Source organism: Bos taurus, chromosome 18, assembly GCF_002263795.3.
Source record: "Bos taurus isolate L1 Dominette 01449 registration number 42190680 breed Hereford chromosome 18, ARS-UCD2.0, whole genome shotgun sequence".
Classification (NCBI taxonomy): domain Eukaryota; kingdom Metazoa; phylum Chordata; class Mammalia; order Artiodactyla; family Bovidae; genus Bos; species Bos taurus.
The window spans coordinates 23,821,464-23,835,306 of NC_037345.1; the positions used below are offsets into that span (position 1 = coordinate 23,821,464).

Consider the following 13,843-nt stretch of genomic DNA (forward strand, 5'->3'; position numbering starts at 1 on the left):
TCCAGTCATTGCCACACCCTGTGCATATCCCAGGCTCTCTGTGAGATTTAGCTGGGGAATGTGTGTGTGTATGTGTGTGTTCCACAGGAAAGACAAAGTTCAGTAATGTCATAGTTTGTTTCTGTCTGAGTAGCTTATCTTCCTAAACTCAGTGTTTATGAGGGGTGGGGGAGGAAGAAGGGTGGGAAAGAGAGAGGGTGGGGTGTTCCTCTTGTTCTTTCAGTAGCTATAAATTCTTGCAGGGCAGAGGGCTCCTCCCATGTGCCTTTCCCAATTTATCCTCCTTTCCCCCTTTTTTTCTTTGCTTCTCTCAGTCTCTCCCCAAGTCTTGTGCAGTTGTGGTTGGTATTTGGGGGAAGCAGAGAGACCTAAGTATCTCTCCACATTCCCTTACTCTTTTTTTCCCACATACATTCCTGGCTAGTCTACAAAAAACTTCTTAATGGTTTTCATTTCAGTCTGGTTCCTGAAAAAAAAAAATTCTGTCTATTCAGTTCCTTCTGATAGTCTCACACATTCTTTTAGACTGTCAGATATGTGATGGCAGATAATTTAAAGGTTCAACAGAAATATGGCCTTCATGATCCAAAGCATGGCATGGTTCAGTAGTTTGGGATCATTTCCTTAGGAGAAGTCTCATCTCTTTGACAAAAAAGGAAAAATACCCTTTTGCTCGTTAGGATTCATTCACCCTCTTTATTTTCCTGAATGTACACTGAACTCTCTAGATCAGAGGGTGATTTGGATTAGTCACAGAGTTCAGATGAGTTAGAGTTGAGAGCTGAGACAGTAGTTTAAAATAGTGGCTTCTCAATATTTTTTATATTCATAATTCAGTTTTCAAGACTAGATTTTTTTGCCAGCACTCTCAAAGGGATTTAAATGCACTTAATGGGACTGAGAAACAATACTGGCTAAGTCAGAAATGATTATAACACAGTCATTTTTACAGTTATAATAGTGTCCACACAGCATCACTTTATTTCATTCATTCTTCAGTGCTGTATCCTTGAGTTGAACCTGTGCTGCCCTGCCAGCAGTATTTTATATACCCATGAGACAAAGTTCTCAAATGTTTTAGAACGCATGTTGTCTCTTTGTTGCTAGTTTGACAATATACCGTGTTATCCACCTCTTACTAGGGACAAGTCACATCTCGTCTAGGCTACATCTCATGATACATTCAGTGTAATGCTCCACCTGGCACCTATCACCATGCATATGTATATGTGTGCTCAGTCATGTCCAATTCTTTGCAACCGCATGGACTGTAGCCCTCTAGGCTCCACTGTCCTTGGAATTTTTCCAGGCAAGAATTCTGGAGCAGGTTGTCATTTTCTACTCCAGGGGATCTTCCCAACCTGGGGATTGAACCCACATCTCTCGTGTTCACTGCTGGCAAACCTGTATTTCAACAGTTAGCAGACTTTTTCAGCAAAGAGCTAGATAGTAAATGGTTTTGACTCTGTGGGACATTTGGTCCTAAACTTTGAGCACAACTTGCACAACTGAATAAAATTGTTAATCCACCCCACGTAGAAGATTTTTTCTGTTTATTTCCAGTCACTTAAGCCTCTTAAGTACCCTTTCCTAACTCTCAGCATGGAAATCTGTATAATACAGCACCCTACCTTCTCTCCCCAGCACCCTACAGGGAATGGCAAGCAAGGATGCTTATTATTGTTGGCTCATGATTTAACACTTGAACTAATGTCAAGAACAGGGCATACAGGAAGAACTTGGGATAAAGAAACACATTCATTCCACACAATGAGAAACAGTCCTAAAAGATCTCCAGAAAATTTGTAATAGTCAAAAGTGCTGGATTGTCAAAGTGCTAAAGTACACACACATCTTTCCTGTCTAATATTTAAACAAAGTACATAGTAAAACCAGAAGAATTAAGTACTGGCTAGAAGGCAGAAATGGGAAAAATCATGATACTTTTCACATTTTTTTACAAAATGGAAATATCTAAATTTTCTTAGCCTGTGGTCTCTCGTGTGCATAATGGTTTTGGTAAAAAGACTGAACTTGTGGCAGACTATAGCTGAGTGATTAGTTCCTGTCATCTTTGTAGATGAATGATATACCACTAATTAGAAATGGGGAGGATGTCAATAAGAAGTAGACAGATATGGCGAGAATAAAGATTCAGAGTGACCTCTTTTAAATCAGATGTGGAACAGTGGTCACCATGAACCCTGACTGCAGTCCTTCAATCCAGTCCTTAAAATTTACCAGCATATTTTATTTTCATCTGTTTAGAAAATATAGAAAGTAACAGTAAACTACACTTGATGGATGAGATCCAGTCTGATGCTTGTTTTATAAATAAAGCTTTATTGGGGCACAACCATGCTCATTTATTTACGTACTGCCCATGGCTGCTTTCTTACACAATGCCAGACATGAATAGTTGCAACAAAGAGTGAAGTCTTCTATCCTTTAATTTTTAATTGAAGTATTAGTTGACTTATAATGTTGTGTTAGTTTCTGGTGTACAGCAAAGTGATTCAGCTATATTTACATATTCTTTTTCAGATTCTTTTCCATTATAAGTTATTATAAGATACTAAATATAGTTCTCTGTGCTATATAGTAGTACTTTGTTGTTTATCTGTTTTACATACAGTAATAGGTATCTGTTAATCCCAAACTCCTAATTTACCCCTCCCCTAGCTCCCCTTTCTTCTACCCTTTAAACTTCCAGTTCAGGTTTGATATGTACTTTAATATTTCATAACTCATGTGAAAAGAACTCATCTTGATTCTAATCTCATTTAATAGAATTTGTTATATGAAATATACTCTAAAGCTCATATGATATAATTAACAGAAGAAGGATATAACTTTCTGAGTGGACTAGATGAACATTTCTATCCAGTTGTACAAGCCATCCTGAAAGTTGGACGGTCCTATATGACCAACCATTTCCCTCTTCAGTTCTCAGGTTAACTCAGTCTCCCCGTGTAGTCCATCATAATATTGGGTGGGCCAAAACATTCATTTGAATTTTCTGTAACATTTGACTAACCCAATATTTTCCCTCCCTGAATGTTCTAAATATCCTTTTTTTTTTTTTTATGTACTAAGAATTTTTATTGGATTATTGTTACTTGGAGGGGAGGAAATGGCAACCCACTCCAGTAATCTTGCCTAGAAAATCCCATGGACAGAGGAACCTGGAAGGCTACAGTCCATGGGGTCATAAAGAGTTGAATACAACTGAACATACACACACACACACAGTTGCTTTACAATGTTGTGTTAGTTTCTGCTGCACAGCAAAGTGAATCAGTGTTCATATATCCCCTCTTTTAAGGATTTCCTTCCCACTTAAGTCACCACAGAGAACCCAGTAGAGTTCCCTGTGCTATACAGTTATCTGTTTTATTTAGAAATATTCTTTCAAGCATGAGAATTATATGCTTTCTTTTTGGCTTCGCAGTGTGAATCTACCGAGGAGACACTTAGAGGAAACAGGAAGGAGAGGGCATTGATTAAAGCTTAACTTTTTTATTGGAGCAAGTGAGCAGTTGCTGGCCTCCTCAAAGAGTGTAAGGATGTAAAGAATAGGGCTTTGTAAAGAGCAAATTGTGTCAGACCAATTTAATTTCCTCCTATGACAGAGTGACAGTCCAAGATGATAAAGAAGAAATATATATTATCTATATGGACTCTAGAAAGGCTTTTGATTTCATGCAACATGACATTCTCATCAATAAATTAGGAAGGTCTGGTTCAGATCATGTTGCAGTGAGGTGAAAGCCCCACTTGACAGAGAGGCTTCACTGAAAGTGGGAGCCATGTGTCCTTCTGTGTTTTACCCACTGCAGTCCCCCCACCTTGGAATCCTGTCTGGAGGAGCAACATACTTGATAGTTTGTCGAAATACTTTTGAAAACAAGACAGTATGTCAAAGCAAAAATAAGAGTAAGTAAGGATGTCTTTAAAAGTTATAGAATCAGACCCAAGAAAAAGATGAGATTAAATTCATATATTGCATAAAAATACTCAGGCACGAGAAGGAAACAGAATGCAAGAATGAAGCTGCTACTTCATAGCACATGAAGATCTAGACTCAGAATTCTAGAGCTGAAAGGATGATTAGTGTGAAATTGCCCATCTTCCTCATTTTGCACAAAGCTTCCAGCTCAAGAGAGGAAGTTGCATGCTCAAGACTACACAGCTAGTTAGTTACAGGACTGGGAGCAGAAGTCCTAGTTCAGTATTCTTTTTACTACAGACTGTCTCTGGACTTTTTAAAAAATAACTTTCTTGAGGCATATTTTACGGTCAGCTATTTTAAGCATACAGTTCTATGATTTTTTTTATTGTTTACCATAAATCAGTTTTAGAGTTTTTCTATTATTATTCCTTGTGTCCTTAACTGTTCATTCCTGTTACCTACTTATCTCCCGTCCCTAGGCAACCACTGTAGAGTTGTAAGTCCCCGTGTGTTATTCTAGACTTGGTCTAGAATCAAGACTAGAGATTTTCTGTCTGTATGGATTTGCCTCTTCTGGACATTTCAATGAATGGAATCCTATGATATATAGTCTCGTGTCTGGCAGTTTTTGAGGTCCATCTGTGTTGTTGCATGTATCAGTAATTTCACCCTTTTTATTGCCAAGTAGTTCTCTATTATATAAATATATCATATTTTGTTTATTCATTCACCTGTTAATGGATATTTAGGTTGTTGCTACTTTGGAACTATCATGAATAGTGTTGCTAATAGCATCTGAGTATCACTATTGACTTTTTAAGTTCAATAAGTTCAGTAACTCTTCCCTCCTCAAACTGAGGTTAAATTTTCCATTGAATGTGGCCTCTTCCCCTACTCTTTCTCTCCAGATCTGGGCAGTAGAGTTTTCCCAGACAGCAACCAAAGTTCCTATTAATGGTCTAATAAATAGCCATAGGGGATTAAATAGTCCAGAGAAGAAAAGGCTTGTTAATCTAATAACAGTCTTTTATTCCATGATGGCTTATGAGAAACTGTTAGCCAAATGCTCTCTATCTTCACAGAAAATAAATGAGAAGAATTGGATTTAAACTTCAGCAAAAAACACTTAGATGGGCATAAGGAGGCACATTTTATATGGCAATGGATGCTGTCAAGTTAATTTTGCAATATTATAAAAACAAAGCCCATGTAATTTCCTCAGAGAGAAGCTTATATGAATGGATTTAAATCTGTCTGAGGCCAGATGGCCCCTTGTAATCCCCTAAAGGGAAGAAGTCCTTTTGTGGTGTTTCCTCAATGTGGTAAAGGAAGACATTTCGCCTTTGGTATTTATAGAGACCATTTCATGGTGCCCCTGAGACCAGTTATTGGAGTCCTAGTGCCATAAAACTAGTTGGCAGAGAATTTTATACAAAACACTAGGTGTGGCAGGAGACCTTGCCCCCATGTCCTACGTAGAGCAGGGTCTCCCAGCTACTATTCTCTCCCCAGTCATACATAGAATAATCATTATTTAATTCAAGAATTATACAGTTTATGAAGTAATTTTTCATTTAATCTCCTATTTGCACTTAAAAAGTTATTAAGTTATTGAACTTAAAAAGTTAACAGTGGTGCTCGCTTCGGCAGCACATATACTAAAATTGGAATGATACAGAGAAGATTAGCATGGCCCCTGCGCAAGGATGACACACAAATTCGTGAAGCGTTCCATATTTTTTAGCATTGAAACATGTATAATATCATATATGAAACGAGTCACCAGTCCAGGTTCGATGCACGATACTGGATGCTTGGGGCTGGTGCACTGGGACGACCCAGAGGGAGGGTACGGGGAGGGAGGACGGAGGAGGGTTCAGGATGGGGAACAGGTATATACCTGTGGCAGATTCATGTTGATATATGGCAAAACCAATACAATATTTTAAAGTTAAAAAATAAAATAAAATGAAAGAAAGAAAGAAAGAAAACTATTAGGTCAAACAGCCAAAATAAATAAATAAATAAAAGGTTTTCCTGGGGAAAAAAAAAAAAGTTAACAGTGACACATGATTGCTATTAGCAACACTATGCATAGTAGTTCCAAAGTAGAAAACCTAACCGAGCGACTTCACTTTCACTTTCCACTGTCATACATTGGAGAAGGAAATGGCACCCCACTCCAGTGTTCTTGCCTGGAGAATCCCAGGGACGGGGGAGCCTGGTGGGCTGCTGTCTATGGGGTCGCACAGAGTCGGACACGACTGAAGCGACTTAGCAGCAGCAGCAGCAACTGAAAACCTAAATATCCACTAACAGGTGAATGAGTAACCAAAAATGTGATATATTCATATAATGGAGTACTATTTGACTTCATACTTGAAGCTTAGGAGTTTCCACAGTAGCCTGTGAGATAGACTCTGTCAAATGGCTATTCAAAGTCCTCTCCAATTTCATTCTATCCTATTGAGCCTTTATCTCCTATCATTTCCAGCAATAAACTCTCATCATTGTTGAACTATTCACCATCTATTGAATTCCACACATCCTTTAGTTCCTCTGTCTTTTCACAATACCACCCCTTCATGTATATCCTTTGTCTGTTTGGAGAACTCTGACTTAGCCTATAGTTAGGCCTACACATTATCTTTTCTATAGATAAATGTTCTCCTATCCTTTGCCTCAACAGAACTTATTGCTACCCTCTTTGGGGACTCATAGTGGTTTGATAATCCACTGTTTAGATAATATATTAGCTGTATGACCTTTTCAAAGTAGCTTAACATCTCTTGAGTTTTTCTTTCCTTATCTTGAATGTTTGTGTCTTTCAGAGGAATTATATGAGACCTAGATACCAAAGAATATTATATGCAAATATTATATAAAAATGTAATAGTTTAGTATTAATGGTATAGATGTGAAATAGACTTCAGATTATAATTACAACACCTAGGTTTCTATAGGTCTTCTTACCCATAAGCACAGTGACCCTGATGCATTCATTTATCTCTCTTAAATATTGAGTCTAAGTCCTGAAGCATGATAAATGAAATTGAATCATTATAAAGTAGACAGGGAGATACTATTATTATCATTTTGGAGATTGAAATTAAGGTCCAAAATGCTGAGAGATATAATGATTTAGTTACATCCTGGCTACTTTTCCCTGAGTTTACCAATAGAATTTCCAGAGACTTCTGGAGGACTTGTACTCTGACTCTACCTAGTATCAAGGCTGAGGTTTCTCAAGATATTGTCTGAGACTACCTGTCATAGACTGACTTTTCAAGATACATATTAAAAACATAAAATCAAATCTCACAAATGTAATATCGAGCAAAAAAGCCAGACACACAAAATCAGAAAAGAGAGGACAATACTACCAACCTCACAGAAACAAAGGTATTAGGAAAGAATACTATGAGCAGCTCTATGCCAACAAATTGGGTAACTTAGATACAGTGAACAAATTCCTAGAAATATACAACCTACCAAGACTGAATCACAAAGAAAAAAATCTGAACAGACCTATAACTAGTAAGAAGATTGAATGAGTAATTTTTAAGAAACCTCCCAACAAAGAAAATCCCAGGACCAGATGGCTTCACTTGTGAATTCCACCAAATGTTTAAAGAAGAATTAAGTATCAGTCCTCCTCAAACTCTTTCCAAAAATTGAGGAGGAAGGAATACTTCCTAACTCATTCTGTGAGGCCAACATTATCCTGATACCAAGGTCAGAAAAAGATACTACTGTTGACCCTTGAACAATGCAGGGGTTAGGGGAACCAACCCCTTGTGCAGTCAAAAATCTGCATATAACTTTAAAATCAGCCCTACATATCCATGGTTCTGCATCCACAGTTTCAAACAACCTCAGATGGTGTGGTATTGTAGTACATACATATTGAAAAAAATCCTAGTAGAAATGAACCCACATAGTTAAACCCGTTTTGTTCAAGAGTCAACAGTACATGAAAAGAAAGCTAAAGACCAATGTCCATATGAATAGTGATTCAAAAATCCTGAAAAAAATATTAGCAAACAGAATTCAATAGCACATTAAGAGGATTTTATATCATGACTAAGTGGGATTTATTCCTTCAATGCAAGAGTGGTTCAACATGGAAAAATCAGTCAATGTAATAAACTACATTAACAGAATGAAGGGGGAAAACATGGTTATCTCAACTGATACAGAAAAAGCATTTGACAAAATTCTGTACTCTTTCAGATAAAAACACTTGGCAAACTAGGAATAAAAGTAAAGTACCTCAACATAATAAAAATCATGTATGAAAAGCCCACAGCCAACATCAGACTCAATGGTAAGAGCCTAAAAACTTTTTCTCTGAGATTAGGAGCATGAAAAGGTGCCTGATTTTTGTTGCATCTATACAAAACAGTACTGGAAGTCATAGCCAAAACAGTTGGGCAAGAAAAGAAATGAAAGGAATGTGAGTTGGAAAGGAAGAAGTAGAATTATCTCTGCTCACAAAATACATGATCTTAGATGTAAAAAACCCTGCAGACAACACACACACATAACTGTTAGAACTAATAAACAAATTCAACAAAGTTGCAGGATACAAATCAACTCACAAAACTAAGTTGTGTTTCTGTAAACAATAAACAATCTGAAAAGGAAAGTAAGAAAGCATTAAAAGGAATAAAATAGTTAGGAATAAATATAACCAAGAAGGTGGAAGCCTTATACACTGAAAACTGCAAACTGTTGTTGAAAGAAATTAAAGAAGACATGAATAAGTGATAAGACATTGATGTTCATCTATTAGAAGACAATATTAAGATGTCAGTACTACACAAAGTGGTCTACAGAACCAGTGCAATCCCTATCAAAGTCTCAACAACATTTTTTAACGGAATTAGGGAAATCCATACTAAAATTCATATGGAATCTCAAGGGAGACTGAATTGCCAAAATAGTCTTGCAAAAGAGCAAAGTTAAAAGTCTTACACTTCCTGATTTCAGAACTTACTACAAAGCTATTGTAATCCAAATAGTGTGGTACTGGCATAAATACAGATATATAAGCCAATGGAATAATATAGAAAGCCCAGAAATAAACTCATGTGTGTGCATACAAATGATTTTCAACAAGGGTGCCAAGCCCATTCAATGGGGAAAGAATAATCTTTTCAACAAATGGTGCTGAGATAACCACAAGCAAAGGAATGAAGTGGACTCTTACCCTATGTCATATATAAAAATTAACTCAAAATGGATCAAAGACCTAAACATAAGAGCTAAAACTATTATGTTTTGCCTTAGACAAAAACATAGAGGAAAAGCTTTGTGACATTGGATTCCTTGTTGATTTTTTGGATATGACACCAAAAACATGAGCAATAAAAGAAAAATTAGATAAATTGGACTAACTACATAAAAGTTAAAAACTTCTATGCATTGAAGGACACTGTCAACAGAGTGGAAAGACAGCTCATGGAATGGAAGAAGATATTTGCAAATCATATAACTGATAAGGAGTTAATATCCAGAGTGTAGAAGGAACTGTAAAATAGCAACAAGAAAGCAAACAACCCTATCCAGAATAGGCAAAGGACTTGAATAGACATTTTCTCCAAAGAAGGCATACAAGTGACCAACAGGTATATGAAAATGAGGGAAATGAAAATTAAAGCTACAGTAAGATATCATCTCATATCCATCAGGATGGCTATGATAAAAAAAATCAAGTCTGAGGAAAAATTGGAACCCTTGTACATTGTTGGTGGGAATGTAAAATAGTGTAGCCACTGTGGAAAATAGTATGGTGGTCCTTCAAAAAATTAAAAACAGATTTACCATTTGATCCAGCAATTCTGCTTCTGGGTAGATATCCAAAAGATTTGAAAGTAAGGACTTGAAGAAATATTTGTACACCTATGTTCATAGCAGCATTATTCACAAAAGCCCAAAGGTGGAAGCAGCCCAAGCATCCATCAGTGGAAGAATGGATAAACAAAGTGTTATATCCATACAATAGAATATTATTTAGCTTTAAAAAGGAAATAAATTCTGACACGTGCTGCAACATGGATGAACCTTGAAGACATTATGCTAAGTGAAATTAGCCAGACACAAAAGGACAGATACTGTATGATTCCACTTATATGAGATGCCTAAAACAGTCAAATTCATACAAACATGAAGTAGAATGGTGCTTGCCAGGGCCTAGGGGGAGAAGGAAATATTTAATGGGGACAGAGTTTATTTTGCAAGATGAAAAAAATTTCTAGAGTTGGATGGTGATGATGGTTATGCAACAATGTGAACGTAGTTAATGCCTCTGAACTGTGTACTTAAAAATTGTTAAGATGGTAAATTTTATGTTATATGTATTTTACCACAGTTTTTTAAAATTTAAAAACAAGATACCAAAAAAAACATATGCTGTACAATTCCATTTATTTAAAGTACAAAATTGAATCTGTGGTGTTAGAGGTCAGAATAATGGTTACCCTTGGAAGAGGAGAGTACCTAGAAAGAGACATGAAGAAGCTTCAGGGGTCCTGCTTGTGTTCTACTTTTTGATCTGGGTCTTATAACATGGGCTATTGCAGTCTGTGAAATTCTTTGAGCTATACATTTGTGATTTTTACAGTTTTCTATGTGAATGTTACACTTCCAAAAGATTCCAGAAATGTAGATCATGAATGCGACACCAAACTGCATAGAATCAAAATCTCAGAGCATGGGATCTAGGGACCCTGCATTTAAAAAATCTCCCTTCCAAGTTTTTCTTAAGAACATTAGATATTGCAAATCTGCTGAAGGAAGAGAATTAGATAAATATTTTTCTAATGCCCAAAAATTCTTCAGTTGTGCCCTAGCAATAAATATTCCTTAGAGAAGAAATTCTTGATATCCTTAGGTCATTTACTTTCTTCTGCTAGGAAAATCCATGTCATCTGCTGAGAAAGAGAACTAAGAATAATTAACAGCATATAAAAATCTGTAGTTTAATATATTATACTTAAAATATGATTTCTTCTAATTTGTCAGATATACTGTAATTTAGGAATATTTTATTGAGGCCCTCTGAAAAATGGCAGGTGCTAGGACCTAGTGGAATTCAGGCAACTTCAGTAGGAGGTGAAGCATCACACCCCAGGGTGTGGTACAGTGCAGGCAAGTACAGAAAAGCCAGTTCTTCCACATGTAAGCTACTTAGACTCCATTTCATCTCTCATACCACCTCCAAGATTTCAGCAGCTTTTATCCTTGCTGGGTAAACCAAAAGCATGTTTCTTGCAAAGGCTATATTGGAAGGAGCAAATCAAGGTCTTGGACAAGCCCTTGGAGGCCTTCTTGGAGGAGGCGATCAGAGAAGAGGAGGAGGGGATATTGGAGGGATAGTTGGAGGAATTTTGAACTTTATCAGTGAAGCTGCGGCTGCTCAGTATACCCCAGAACCACCACCTACTCAGCAACATTTCACCGACGTGGAGGCCAATGAAAGTGAGGAAGTTAGGCGTTTTCGGCAACAGTTTGCTCAGCTGGCTGGACCAGACATGGAGGTGGGTGCCACTGACCTAATGAATATTCTCAACAAAGTCCTTTCTAAGCACAAGGATCTGAAGTCTGACGGCTTTAGTCTTGACACCTGCCGGAGCATCGTATCTGTCATGGACAGTGACACGACTGGGAAGCTGGGCTTTGAAGAATTTAAGTATCTCTGGAACAACATCAAGAAATGGCAGTGTGTTTACAAGCAGTATGACAGGGACCAATCTGGATTTTTGGGAAGTTCTCAGCTTCCGGGGGCTCTGCAGGCAGCAGGCTTCCAGCTAAATGAGCAACTTTATCAAATGATTGTCCGCCGATACGCCGAGGAGGATGGAAGTATGGACTTTAACAACTTCATCAGCTGCCTGGTTCGCCTGGATGCCATGTTCCGTGCCTTCAAATCCCTGGATAGAGATGCAGATGGCCTGATTCAGGTTTCTATCCAAGAGTGGCTGCAGCTGACCATGTATTCCTGAAGTGGGCATTAAGTCAGGACCCTCCCTGGAGGATAGGACTGCTAGAAGCCTAGCCATTCTCTCTGCATGGTTGCAGATACCCCATCTGGAGCTGTCATTTTCTGCCGAGTTCTTGCACAACAGGACCTATTTCTGAACTTGCGTTGCCCTTTATTGCTTAATTAAAACAGATTTTTCATGAAAAATATTCTGAGTGGTTTGTATGTTGGCTTTTTGAGATTTGGAATTTATATGGACCTATATATCGGATGGGGAGGCATGCAGGGCAGGCTCTCATGGAGTACATTTTAAGAGTACATTGCTTGTTTCGTGGATTAATTCCAAAGAGCAGGGAATTTGTTGTTGTTACTGTTAAGAATGAGATTTGGAAAAAAATCCTGGGATAAATCAAGAAAGCTCTCAAGAGACATATTTTTTTCCTTCAAAAAGGTGAGGAGGTGGGAAATTCAAAATCTGTCTTTCTCTTAATTCATGTCTGGTCTTCCCATTACATTAAAAATATGCTTTCCTGGAAACATATTTAACTGTACAGAAACAGGCTCAGAAATGTGAAATTAAGCAGTTTTATATAAGGTAGTTTTTTTTTTTTAATGGTGAAGCAGCTATCTAAAATCTAGAATTCTTTAGTCTAATTTTTTCAGTAAAATAAAATGTAAAAGTTTTGTTTTGATATATTTATGGAGGACAAGAGTGTTGAGGAATGAAAGGGTATACTCATAGTTGAAATGTCACTGATTGCCTTAATGAATCAAAATGATCCCTCTTACATGTACTTCACACACAAAATCAGGCATGCCCAGCTGATGTTAGCCAGCTCTTGTCATGTCTTTCCCTGCCTCCTAGCAAGGAATATTCTTTCATTTGTTTGAAAACCGCAGATAGGGAAAAAAGTGAACAAAGAGAAAAAAAAAGAACATGTACACAAATCATATGTGTACGTAAATGTACACTTATATAAATCATTATGTGTATATACATGTTGCTGAGTCTTTATTGCAGTGTTTCTCAGCCCTGACTGCAACATAGAATCACTGGGAGAGCTCTTCAGGAATAGTGATAGCTGAGTCCCACTCCACACGAGTTAAAGAAAAAGCTTTAGAGGTGGGGCTCAAAGATGAGTATTTTTAAAGCTCCCCAACTTTAAATGATTCTGATGAGCAAGCAAGGTTGTCTGACAGTGCTTTAAGGTTATACTATTTTACTGTATTTTTCATATCAGCCTCAGCTGAAAACTGAGGCCCTGCAGGAGTCAGTGTTGCCAATGTCCAAAAGAATGAAGATAGGAGTATGGAGAAACTGCCACCCAAAAAGCGGAGGCCTTCCTTGTGGATGCCCGTTGGTTTGGCTTTTTCTTTTTTCAAATATTTATTTGGCTATGCCGGGTCTTAGTTGTGGCACACGGGATCTTCTTTGCAGCATGCGGGATCTTAAGCTTCAGCATGTGTCTAGTTCTCTGAGCAGGGATCAAACCCGAGCACCCTGCATTGGGAGCCTGGAGCCTTAACATCTGGACCACCAGGGAAGTCCCTGGCTTTCTTCGTTTTGATTCAGGTGTTGATAGCAGGGTAAACCGGAATCTGGAATCCCCTGGCCAGTGGACTCAGCTAGAGAGGGCTCATTTGCAAGTGCTCCGTTCATCTGCCTGCTGTATAATTGATTTCTATCCCTCCTGTTTCGCTAGTTTTTAATTCATTCCCTCTCTCCTACTCTACTTTGGAAGATCATCCTAAATTCAAAGATAAATCCTTCCTTTCTGACTCATTTAGAGGAAAATTGTAACTCTCAAAATGATGTAATTGGCCTATTAACAGACTCAGCTGCCTGTTAGAAATCCCCATTGAAATTGAGAGAGGTTGGCATTTGGCCTCTGCGTACACCATCATCA

At 37.7% G+C, this 13,843-nt stretch overlaps 2 protein-coding genes and 1 non-coding gene across 4 annotated transcripts in view; all 3 read left to right on the forward strand.

Moving 5' to 3' along the window:
• LPCAT2 (lysophosphatidylcholine acyltransferase 2) overlaps positions 1–13,843 on the forward strand; it is a 67,730-nt gene that overhangs the window by 35,231 nt on the left and 18,656 nt on the right. The gene's annotated exons all lie outside the window — the stretch shown is intronic.
• CAPNS2 (calpain small subunit 2) lies at positions 189–12,145 on the forward strand. The gene has a single exon (XM_002694786.6). The coding sequence runs from the start codon at positions 11,218–11,220 to the stop codon at positions 11,956–11,958; it is 741 nt and encodes a 246-aa protein (XP_002694832.1). The 5' UTR covers positions 189–11,217; the 3' UTR covers positions 11,959–12,145.
• LOC112442455 (U6 spliceosomal RNA) lies at positions 5,587–5,693 on the forward strand. The gene has a single exon (XR_003030545.1). It is a non-coding gene; the product is annotated as a U6 spliceosomal RNA (small nuclear RNA).

Coding starts and splice junctions, on each gene's coding strand:
- CAPNS2 (XM_002694786.6), top strand. CDS start 11,218: ATGTTTCTTGCAAAGGCTATATTGGAAGGAGCAAATCAAGGTCTTGGA.